General features: G+C 38.9%; 2 protein-coding genes across 2 annotated transcripts; both read right to left on the reverse strand.

Annotated features, from left to right (window-relative positions):
- Positions 1–10254: 10254 nt before the first annotated feature.
- On the reverse strand, positions 10255–10923 carry LOC123895384. The gene has a single exon (XM_045945658.1). It carries the CDS (start codon positions 10921–10923, stop codon positions 10255–10257), a length of 669 nt encoding a protein of 222 aa, XP_045801614.1.
- A 323-nt stretch (positions 10924–11246) lies between these two features.
- Positions 11247–11846, reverse strand: LOC123895391. Its single transcript, XM_045945670.1, has one exon. The coding sequence runs from the start codon at positions 11844–11846 to the stop codon at positions 11247–11249; it is 600 nt and encodes a 199-aa protein (XP_045801626.1).
- Positions 11847–12636: the final 790 nt, after the last annotated feature.

Consider the following 12636-nt stretch of genomic DNA (forward strand, 5'->3'; position numbering starts at 1 on the left):
TTTTGGGGTCTAATTTTCTTCTAGGTTCTCTATCTGCCAAAATATAACATTTTGACCCAAACACATGGAAATATTTCACAGTAGGCTTCCTATTCTTCCATAGTTCATACAGTGTTGTAGCAGTGCCTTTTCTTAATGTTACTCTATTGTGAATGTAACATGCTGTATTCATGGCTTCAGCCCAGAACTTGTAAGGAACATTTTTGGCATGCAACATTACTCTAGCAGATTCCTGTAAGGTTCTATTCTTTCTTTCAACCACACCATTTTGTTGAGGTGTAATTGGTGAAGAAAATTCATGAGTTATTCCTTCAGCAGCACAAAAATCAGCAAATTTAGAGTTTTCAAACTCCTTACCATGGTCACTTCTGATTCTTACAATACCACAGTCTTTCTCCTTTTGAAGTTGTAAACAAAGATTTTTGAATTCTTCAAAAGTCTCAGATTTCTCCCTAATGAAATTTACCCAAGTATATCTAGAGAAGTCATCAACAATAACAAGAACATATTTCTTACCTCCAAGACTCTCAACTTGTATGGGCCCCATCAGATCCATATGTAGTAACTCAAGAACTCTAGAGGTGGACAAGTGTTGCAACTTCTGGTGCGACACTTTGGTTTGCTTCCCAATCTGACATTCACCACAGATATTGCCTTCCTGTATCTGTAAGCTTGGTAGTCCTCTGACAGCTTCTTCTGATATGACTCTCTTCATGCTCTTCAGGTTAAGGTGTCCTAATTTTTGATGCCACAGCTTAACCTCTTCATTTTTAGTTAAGAGACATGTAGATACATTACCTTCTTCAAGAGGGATCCACAAGTAGCAGTTGTCTTTTGATCTAACACCCCTCATAAGGATGTCTCCTTCATTATTGCTGACCAGACATTCATTTTTTGTAAAGTTGACTTTCATGCCTTGATCACATAGTTGGCTTATATTGATTAGAATGACAGTTAGTCCTTTTACAAGAAGAACATTTTCAAGTTTTGGTAGACCATGGTCAATCAGTCTTCCAATACCTTTGATTTCCCCCTTTGCTCCATCTCCAAATGTCACAAAACTTGTGGCATAAGATTTTACTTCCTTTAAATATTTTTCAACACCAGTCATGTGTCTGGAACAACCACTATCAAAGTACCAATCTTCTTTTGATGATGCTCTGAGAGACGTATGGGCAATCAAACTTTTCCCACTGCTTTCAGCTGTATACTCCTTGGTATTGGTTGCATCACCTTTTTGCTTCTCAGAGACTCTGCAAACTTCTGCACTCTTCAGACACAGCTTTTTATATGATTCAGCAAGTTCATCAAATGTCAGTTCTTCTTCACATGATTCAGTGTCAGATGTGCAAACACTTGTTAGTACATGTATAGCCTTTGCAGTATCAGCTTCTCCCTCAGAATCTTCATCTGACCAAGTTACAGTTAACCCCTTCTTCTGTTTCTTCAGGAAGGTTCCACATTCACTTCTAATGTGACCATAACCTTCACATTCATGGCATTGAACACCTTTATTTGGAGCTGATTTCTCATCTGTTACAGGTTTTCTGAAATTCCTGTAAGTGTTGCGACCAATGTCAGCTGCATCTGTCTTAGAGCGTTTGTCCATTCTCTTTAGCACCTTATTAAATTGTTTTCCCAAAAGAACCATTGCATCAGAGATGCTGTGTTCAGACTCTGTGTCACTCTGTTGATCTTCTTCCTCAGCATTTGAGACAAAAGCAATGCTTTTGTTTTTCTTATCCATCTTTTCATTTATAGCTACCTCATAGGTTTGTAGAGAACCAACCAGTTCATCTAGCTTCATATCTGTGATATCCTTTGCCTCCTCTATAGCTGTGACTTTCATGTCAAACTTCTTAGGTAGAGACCTAAGCATTTTTCTTACCAGCTTTTCTTCAGGTATCTTTTCACCCAAGGCATCAAATTGATTGTCAAAATCAAGTATGGTCATGTGAAAATCCTGAATGGTTTCATCATCATTCATTCTTAGATTCTCAAACTTAGTTGTTAGGAGTTGTAGCTTAGACAGCTTCACTTTAGAGGTACCTTCATGAACAGTCTCAAGAATTGTCCAAGCTTCCTTAGCACAGACACACTTTTTGATGAGTCTGAATATGTGCTTGTCAACACCATTATATAGTGCATATAATGCTTTTGAGTTTGCAAGAGCAAGCTCATCTTCTTCTTTGGACCATTCTTCAGCAGATTTCAACTCAAGAGTTGGTTTACCATCTTTGTCCATCTTCACAGGTGGAGTCCATCCTCTCAGAATTGCCTTCCATGTCTTGCTATCAATTTGTTTTAGGAAGGCCATCATACGGGACTTCCAATAGTCATAATTTGAAGTACCAACCAGAAGAGGTGGTCTGGTAACAAACCCTCCTTCTTTGTCCATCCTTGCCAGAAACGCTTTCCCTGGAGCTCACCCTAAAATTCAGAACAGGGTGCCTGCTCTGATGCCAATTGAAATTCCTGGCACACAGTGGACAGGTGTTGTTCAAGGTGTGACAACACTTGTCTGTTGTAGACAGATGTTGTTACTAGTGCGCCAACACTTGTCTATAAACAGAGCAAATAACATAAAACAATACAAGCAGTAAAGTAAATAACACACAAGAGTTGTTAACCCAGTTCAGCCTAAAGCCTACTCTGGGGGATACCAATCCAGGAATGAAGTCCACTATCAGCAGTATTACTTCGAAGCTAAACTCACCCGTTTACAACTTCTCACTTAATCACTACCCAATGACACTTCTACCTAGGAACTCCTAGATATGAGACCCCGTCCCAATTCCCACCTTAAAAACACAGACAGCGTTGTTATTCAATTCAACAATCACAACAGGTGGAGACACACTCCTAAGAAACTAGGATTCACTCTTGCTTAAAAGCTTGCGAGTAAACCACACAACACACTAGAACAATCTCCGTACTTCAAAGCTTAGGAGAAGTTCACACTTACAACTCAATAAACTCAGGTCCTAAGCTTGCATCAGTAAGACACAAGAAAGGCTCACAATTAACACTCTAAAATCCCTAAAACACACGCTTTGTAAGTACACGATTTTAGATACTTGAAACCATATGCTTGCCTTCGTTTTTATAGTAGTAGAACGACTTGGGCTTCAAGACAAAATTAGGGCTTCTAGAATTGCGGCAGCAGTGATATATTTTTGAAAATAATAGTTATATTTTTGAAACGCAAAAATATATTTTCCAAAAATATAATTCCTTTGGAAAATAAAACTAGGGTTTGGCTGCCTCATGAAACACATTGAACACGTGCGCCTTCCTTTGTAAGAAACCTTGAAACAATTCTTCAAACAGATCTTCAAAAGATTGAGTAGAAAATAAAAACACTTAGCTGGCGCGCGCAGATACAGAGTCAGGTGTTGTTCCAAAGTGTACCAACATTTGTCACAACACTTGGGGTCAGCACATTTGTCTCAACACTTGGCTAAGATATGTTTTTTGCAAAATGTAGCCAATCATACAAAAACCCAACAGATTAGGCTTAGGGCCTAGGATTTTATGGATGACTGTATATTATACTCAGACATGTTTAGTGCCTTTTGGCCTTGTGATATATTCGGTTCATAACTCGTGTCTTTTGGTTGATGAACTTAATGTATCCGCTGTATGTAAATTATTCAGGTACACACTTTGCTTCGCGGAAGCCCTGTAGTATAATATTTTGATATTATATTTATATTCCATTGAATGATGAATTGTCGAGATAGCTAAGGGCGTTCACGCGCGCCATTTTTATTTACCGTGTTGTTTTAAAAAAAAATAAATAATACCCCTTTTTCGGCTTTAAAAATCGGGGTGTTACATTTTGGTATCAGAGCTCGGCAGTAGATCTTCAAAGGGAAAGTGTGTACGTGAGTTAACAGTCTGAGGTCAGTTAGTTTAGAGTTGGATTCGTGTCGGGTTAGCGAATCATTTGTGGGTAGCAGTGTGTCTTGTTTGCTAGTATTGGCGCATTAACTCGTTTCGTTAATGTGTGTCTTCAACCAATCCGTGATTCAACTACGTTTGGCGCTTATCAAGTCGGATGTGGAATTGGAAAAAGATTTATTAGGCCAAGTGTGTCTCCGTGGGGAGCATCAGTCCTATGGGTGAAAAGGAAAGATGGACTTGGAGCGAATCAAAACTACAAGGGATTCTTGGAAGTGGCATTGGACGTGGCCACTCGACAATGTTGAGTGTGGACGAGTGGACGTCGTTCTTGTAAAGGATTGCAAGTACGGAATTATTTAGGGGAACCTCTTAAGAAAAATATTGGATGTCTTCTACGATGAGTTCGGGACGAGACTCGATGAAGCCGTTTAGTTGTCAAGAAGGTGCGACCGTTGTGGAATGGTGGAGCAGACAACGAGGTCAATTGGTATTAATTACGACGATTGGAAAATCATCGAGGCAAGTCGCACTAGAATTGAAGGACGTTGCGTGTCAAGAGTGAGTGAACCTAGCGTGGCTAGACGACGGTTATACCGACGATGGGTACCTTAAGGGTTTAAGTTGGTGTTTAAGACATATTAGGATTTTGAAATGTGAGTATTAAGGTAAATCACGTGATGATTTAAGGTAGGAGAACAAATATCACGTTGATAAGTGATGAACTATGCGTAGTTCAGGGGATAGTAAGTATAGGTGTCGATGTGAGACAAGAATATAGTTGGTTAATTTTTGGATCAAGGGTGAATTTGGAGGGATGTTTAGGTAAAGAACGAGTAGTTCAACCTTGGAAAATGAGTTGTGTGTCGATGTTAAGCGATGCTAGAGGTATATAGTGTGGAAATACCTAGAGAGTTGTAGCCGTGTAAGCTAGAATTGTTAGTTTTGGCGGGTAAAACCTAAGAGAAATTAAATTTCTCAAGTAGTTTGACGGGATTAGACCATGAGTGAGTAGAGGCTCGGTATGAATGGGCATTTAAGTTAACGATTTCGATCGACCGAGAGGGACGAATGATCAAGTAGCACCTTGAGTTTATGATATCATAGGAGTTGAAGTGGAAAATTTTTGAGTAAAACAAGTTATGGACGGAAATTTTTAGAAAATTTTCTAGAAATGTCGTAGATGAATAAAAAAAGGGGTTCGTTAGTAAGAGTACTAAGACAATGAGAGTGATAGTTGGAAGGACATTTTGTTGAATGTTAAGATGTAATGGGAAATTTGGATGATATGGCTAGTATTTTAAGTTCTTGAGGATTAGATTCAAGGAGTTGATTTATGTATCGGACCTATTACGGAAGTTATGGTAGCGTATGATTTATTCTTGGTGGGTAGTCTCAAGAAGACGAGCATTAAGATTTGAGATAAGTGTCGGACACTAGATGGATGAGCAAGATGAGTCAATTTGGAAGTTAATCATAATGACGTTCTAAGGATAAGGTTAGAGATAGTTATGCATAAAGGGCTAATAACTAGGAACATGGATGGTTAATTATTTAGAGTGTTCGATTACGAGGAATGTGTTGGTTGCATCTTAGAGAAGGCTAGAAGTGAGTAAGAACTTTTTGAGTAAGTAGATGCGTCGAGATGAGCGGCAAGAACTTGTGCGCGAAGTGGGTAATTAGTATTAGAAAATACTATAACTTTAGATAGTTACGACGATTAGGGATTGGTCGAACGGAGAAGCACATGGCAACGGGGCCTGTGAGAACTAAGGAATTCGCGAAAAGGATTACCTCACACATAATTTGGAAAATTATGATTGTGCGTGTATGTTGAGGAGTCGAAAGCACCACATGAACGGAGGTCATGGCGGTGTGTTTGTTATATGTGGAAGTAAAAAGGAGTTAAGTAATTGTCTATTGGAAAGAATTGAGTACAAGTGGCTGAGAGTGCTATTGTAGTTTGGTAAAGATGGTCTATGTCACCATCATGGTTGTCGGCTATCTATTGACAAATTGAGGGACTGATCACTCTTAATATGTTGTTAATAGTAGACGGAATCGTGTTGATTGGAATAGACTAGTTTTGGCCAGCTTTGGTAGTGCGTAAAGTTTTTGGAAATTCTTTTGGAGGGTAGCCCGTCGCCGTTTCGTGTGAACTTAATGAAATGGGCTATGCTGCGGAGACAAAATATGTGACCTTGGAAACAACATGTGTTGATCTAGGTTTGTGGACTTGGTAGAAAAATTTTGAGTGAGGAACTCATTGTGTTGTCTAGCTTGGCGTCTGGAGTTTGAAGCTAGTGCTACTTTGTAAAGGGTTGCGACAAGTGCACGTTGGTGTTAGTAATAATGGGATGAGTTGTTACTCTCGCTTTAGTTTCGAGGACGAAACTTCTTTTTGGTGGGTAGTAATGTAAGACCCGTAATTCCACAGTACCTTTTGCGTGAAGAAAATAAGTAATGGCTAAGGAATTTAGGGTTTTTGGTTAAGTGTTTTTGTGAGTATCGTCGCAATAATAGGATTTTTGCTGAGATGGAGTCTGTTTTGTGCTCGTGCGCTGGAAAGGCACAGACTTTTGGGTTGTAATCCTCTTTCATGAATGAGAAGGTTTCTGTGAAGTCAGAACGACGAGTTTTGGATTATTCTTGTTTTTGGAAAAACGAGTAGGAATTTTACCCGCTGTTGTAAAATTTTACGGTTTCGAAATTCCGTAGAATTTTAGATGGAGGATTTATATATCTGCGCGAGTTAGGATATGTCCTGAGAATATTTTTAAGAGGTAGGGTTGGAAAACACAGTCGAGGAAAAATGTTTAGCCGAAATTTTTAGAAATCGTTTATTTCGGACGTTTAGTTTCTAATTTTTCTATTTTCGCGAGTTCGGCCTTTTAGCGTAACGTGACTCGTCGGCGAGGCGTAAAATCTCATGACCATAGGAAAATATCTTGGGAAGGAAAGTCAAACTTGATCCAATTGTGAGGGTTTAACATGACTTTAGTTGCACTTTTGATCCAATGGCTAGGAATGACCAAGACCAATGTATAGTAAGGAGGTTTAGCTTCTTTGGGACTTAGAAAATCTGAATTTTTCCACTCCTCTTCCCTCTCCAAAACCGTGAAGCCATCCCCCATTTTCATACCTTCACCAATTTTTCATTTCATCACCAAATCATCTCATTCCAAGCTAGGGAAATCCATAGAACTTGCAAGAAGAATCTCACTAAGGGCGCGCAGAGTGTAGAATTGTTCGGAATTGTTTGTAATTGGAAGCTTGCCGAGGTAAGGGCACCTTCTTACTTCCGTATTAAATTCCGTCGATAGCGTAGTTGTATGCTTGTTGTTGTGAATGCTTTGTGTGTTTGTTTGTGCACTATTTGTGAGTGCTTGGCATGTTTGTATTATGTATTCTCGATATGAGTTCGTGATGAATACATGAGGTTACTTGTCTGACATAGTATTTGATGAAATATATGTGTTGACATGCTTGTTGGGAGATTACATATGATTGTGATAATATATGTATTGTTGTTGCATTGGTATAGATAAGGGTATCGTATGCTCATGCGTCCATGGTAAGAGGTGGTTGCGGGAGTGGACCCCGGGTTGTGATTGCGGGAGCGGATCCACCCAAATGTTTGAGGGATTTTACGAGGTGTGATTGCGGGAGTGGATCCACCTTAATCCTACGGGATTCTTGTTGAGTTCAATACGTGGTTGCGGGGGTGGGCCACGAGGTGTGATTGCGGGAGTGGATCCACCTTAATTTTTGCGGGGTTTTATTGAGTTCAATACTTGGTTGCGGGAGTGGACCATGAGGTGCGATTGCGGGAGTGAATCCACCTTAACCCTTCGAGATTTTATTGATTAACTTTTTAGTAGGAACATGGTTGCGGGAGTGGACCATGGGGTGTGATTGCGGGAGTGGATCCACCTTAAATCCTTCGAGATTTTATTGATTAACTTTTTAGTAGGAACATGGTTGCGGGAGTGGACCATGGGGTGTGATTGCGGGAGTGGATCCACCTTAATCCTTATGGATTGTATTAATTTTTGTACGAGTGTTTGGGTGTGGGAGACCAGTGGCGGTCGTCGCATTTGTTGTGTTAGAGGTTAGCGAGACCAGTGGGGGTTGTCGCATTCATTGCATTAGAGGTTTGCATTAGGCTTTTATGCTTTGGTTTATATGAGCCTGTTGGTGGGAATGTCTATGTGTTTAAAGAGCTTTCTCCGTTGGTATTTGTTTGTTTGGTATTTGTATATGTGTTTCCAGTTGGTGACCCTTGCTTGTTTGTATGTGATACGTGAACGGGTTATCCCCCACCTTAGATGATGGAGTGCCACATGAGGCCGTTGGTCGTGAGGATGGCGAGGACTTCGTGGATTATGCCGGAGAGTAGAGAGTAGCACTTGGTTAGGCTACATTTTGATTAGGCTTAGGTTAGGGCCTAGGATTTTATGGATGACTGTATATTATACTCAGACATGTTTAGTGCCTTTTGGCCTTGTGATATATTCGGTTCATAACTCGTGTCTTTTGGTTGATGAACTTAATGTATCCGCTGTATGTAAATTATTCAGGTACACACTTTGCTTTGCGGAAGCCCTGTAGTATAATATTTTGATATTATATTTTTATTCCATTGAATGATGAATTGTCGAGATAGCTAAGGGCGTTCACGCGCGCCATTTTTATTTAGCGTGTTGTTTTAAAAAAAATAAAATAATACCCCTTTTTCGGCTTTAAAAATCGGGGTGTTACAATGAGTTTCAGACACTTTGACCATGTGCAGAGAAGACTTTCCTTATTCAGCTAACAAGTCTGATGTCCCACGTTCTCAAGAGTGGACAGACAAAATGAGAGTAGCTGTTCTGATCAAGCTTGAAAGGTCCTTTTCTTCATTGGTAGAAGAGTTGACTTGCAAAAGAGAATCTTTACAAACTTCAAGAAGATCTTAAGAAGTTCTGACGACTTCATCATCTAAAGGTTGTAACCTCTGAAGTTCAACATCTTCTGAGCGCTTGTAAACTTCTGAATACATATCTTCTGAGCTTCATTCAGAGCTTATCTGAAGCTAATATCTGCACACTTAAATTAAATTTTTAGTCCTTCCAATTGTTTATTAATACTTTGTTATCATCAAAACCTTAATAGATTTAGGGGCAAATATTTTTAAATCAATTTTGTTCCAACAGTCCACAGGGCCAAGATTGATGAGTTGGCCCATGAAGGTCTTCAGCATTATAGTGACGGCTTAGCTGTCCAGAGGCAAGTAGAGCGTCTTGCAAATGACAAGGAAGTATTGCAGCGTAAGTTGGTTTCCATTCGAAACCAATATTACCAATTCAAAGCAGCTAACCAGAAGCCATCTTCTTCATCACAGCAGCGCTCTTACGACTTTTGTCATTTAAAACAATATTTGTTCTTTTATTGTTTCTTTTGTTTCATTCGAACGAACTGCATTTTGACTTTTTCATTCGAACAACTTAGGTGTACATATTTAATGTATACCTTCTTTTTGGTTTTAATGATGTACATTCCTTTTTTGCCTAAGTTATTTTATTCTTAGGACCCACAAATGTTTTCTTTTCCTAATTTTGGCCAACATTCAAAGTTCGTTTAATAACTTCTCCAAAAGGATAAAACAAACAGGTTTCCAACGCAGTCAAATCTAACTGACTATACCCACTTAAGCATTTATTGAGGCAACGCTTTCCAACGCGAAACTAGTTATGGTTAGTTGTAACCATTCATGCATTTAAAGCGCATTGTTTCAACCCTTGCGAATCCATCTATAAATACCTCATCTAGAGTCTTTCTATTCCATTCTCACAGCCAACAAACCAAAAAAAAATAAAAAATCTTTGAAAATGAATAGGGAGAAAGATCAATCTCTTACCACCAAAGACTCTAAAGTTCAACGTCCCCTTGGGAGGGGAAGGATAAAGAAATCAGCCTTTAAGCCTGCACGCACCAGAATTCTTCCCCCTAGGAGGGCAAAGGATGAAGAGGTAGAAACCATCGTCCTCTCCTCTGATTCTTCTGGTTCAGGTGATACTGACTCAAACTATGCTGAATTCCTCAGCACCTTGGAGCCTGACGAGCCTTACCCAGGATCCCCTTCCTCTGAGAAAGAAGAATCTCAGGCATCTGAGAACTCCAATTCTGAATCGAAAGAAGAAGAAGCTGAGGACCAGGATAAACTCTAAGTGGTGGTCCTGTAACATTCAACCATTCTTGTACTTTCTTGAATCATTCTTGAACGATTTGGTTGTAATGTTTCATTTTTAATGAATAAAATTTCATTTTCTTGGCAATTTTATTTACCATTTTGCATCTTTCAATTCTGAACTACTCGTTCTTTATGCGTACTTCTTGTAACGTTGGCTTATATTTCTTCAAATATTTGCCATTCATGTTCACTGAACGTTGTTCAGAAGTTAATTCTTCAATTTCGTAAGCTCCGTTGGATAATACCTGGGAAATCTTGAATGGCCCTTCCCAATTAGGTGACCATTTCCCAAAGACTCTATCTCTTCTATCCATGGGAAGAATAACTTTCCAAACCAAATCTCCTAAGTTAAAGGTTTTAGGTTTAACTTTTTTATTGTAAGCTTTGGCAATTCTTTCTTTTTGTCGAACTAATACATCCAACGCTTGCATTCTTTCTTCATCTACATCCACCAACTCATCTAACATTAAGTTCCAATAATGGTCAGTAGGTAGTTCCAATTGCCTTTGCACTCGAATTGATTGCATCATAACTTCCACATGCAACACAGCATCATGGCCATAAGTCGGTCGAAAAGGAGTTGAACCTGTTGATTCCTTAGGAGAATTTCTACATGCCCATAGAACTTGATCCAAAGTTCTGTGCCAATTCTTTGGCTTTTGAGCAATATGTTTTTTAATTAAACCAATTATGACCTTGTTAACTGCTTCGACTTGACCATTTGCTTGAGCATAGTAAGGTGTCGAAGTCATCAGTCTCAAACCTGCTTGTTCAGCAAAGTCTTGCATTTTTCGTCCAACAAACATTGTCCCTTGGTCTGTAGTAATAGTTTCAGGGAGCCCAAACCTATAAATAATGTGGTTTTGGATGAAATTAATCACAGCCTCCTGATCCACATTTGTTAAAGCCACAACCTCTATCCACTTTGTGAAATAATCAATTCCAACCAGTATATAGCACTGATTTTTTTATGAGGTTGGCCTGATTTCACCAATTAGGTCTAAGGCCCAACCCCTGAACGGCCAAGGTTTGACAATCGAATGTAATTCACTTGCGGGAACATGTTGTATCCCTGCATGTTTTTGACATTCTTGGCACCCTTTTGCGTAATCTATACAATCTTTAAGCATGGAAGGCCACTATAACCCTTGTCGAAACAAAAGCATTTCATCTTATGGCCTGCTTGATGGGCGCCACATGTCCCACTATGAACATTGGAAATTGCTACATATGCCTCATTTTCATTAAGACATTTCAACAAAACCCCTTCAGGTGTTTTCTTATATAATTCATTCTCAATGATTGTGTAGCTTAAGGCTCTATACTTAACCTTTCTTTCAGTTATACCTACTGGATTCTCCAGGTAGTTGACAATGGGTTTCCTCCAATCATCATCAGCTAAGTCATCAATGACAAAGATTTCTGCCATCACCTCATCAAAGTGCAAATCCACTACTTCAAGGTTTTCTTCGACACTTTGCTCACTTACCCTCAGCTGTTCAGATGTTGTCGACACATTGGGCATTGGCTCACATGAAATTAGTTTCTCTTTAATCTCAACTAATTCCTCTAGTTTTTCTTTTGTCATCTTATAACCAGAAGCAATTTGAGCCAAATCATTTGCTTCTTGATTCTCAATTTGAGGTATGTGCTGAATATCACATGAATCGAATTGTTTTTGCAAAGTAAATGCGATAACAAAGTACTTCATCAAATGCTCTTGAATGCATTTATACTCTTTTGTTAACTGCTTTATTACTAATTCGGAATCACCTCTTATTTTAACATGTTTTGCCCCCAGGTCTAAAAGAATCTTTAGGCCTGCAATCAAAGCCTCATACTCAGTCTCATTGTTGGAGCTGTTGGAACAAAATTGATTTAAAAATGTTTGCCCCTAAATCTATTAAGGTTTTGATGATAACAAAGTATTAATAAACAATTGGAAGGACTAAAAATTTAATTTAAGTGTGCAGGACTTAGATTCAATTAAGCTCTGATTAATGATCAGAAGATAAGGATTTCAGAAGTTTGCAAGCGTTCAGAAGATCTTGTAACTCAGAAGTTGTACTCTTCAGACGATGAAGTCTTCAGAACTTCTTAAGGTCTTAGCTTCATCAAACTCTGATGATCTTCTTGAAGTTTGTAAAGATTCTCTTTTGCTAGTCAACTCTTCTACCAATGAAGAAAAGGACCTTTCAAGCCTGATCAGAACAACTAATCTCTTTCTGTCTGTTCTCTTTTGAGAACGTGGGTCATCAGTTGTGTTAGCTGAATAAGGAAAGTCTTCTCTGCAGTAGTCAAAGTACCTGAAACTCTTACTTAGTTTTGGATACAACCAAACTGCATCAAGACAGGCTGCTTGAAGACAAAAGATTATCTACTTCAACGGTCTTCTTTGCAACGACTCTTTTCTAGTCGTATATATACTAAAGGAATCAGTTGTAATATACATTAAGGATTACTATCACGCACGAACAAACTCTGAATTCCACATACAAAGC

This window comes from Trifolium pratense, linkage group LG1, assembly GCF_020283565.1.
Source record: "Trifolium pratense cultivar HEN17-A07 linkage group LG1, ARS_RC_1.1, whole genome shotgun sequence".
Classification (NCBI taxonomy): Eukaryota; Viridiplantae; Streptophyta; class Magnoliopsida; order Fabales; family Fabaceae; genus Trifolium; species Trifolium pratense.

What these genes read in the sequence shown, in the direction of transcription:
- LOC123895384 (XM_045945658.1), bottom strand. Translation starts at nt 10,923, where the DNA reads ATGCAAGACTTTGCTGAACAAGCAGGTTTGAGACTGATGACTTCGACA.
- LOC123895391 (XM_045945670.1), bottom strand. Translation starts at nt 11,846, where the DNA reads ATGAAGTACTTTGTTATCGCATTTACTTTGCAAAAACAATTCGATTCA.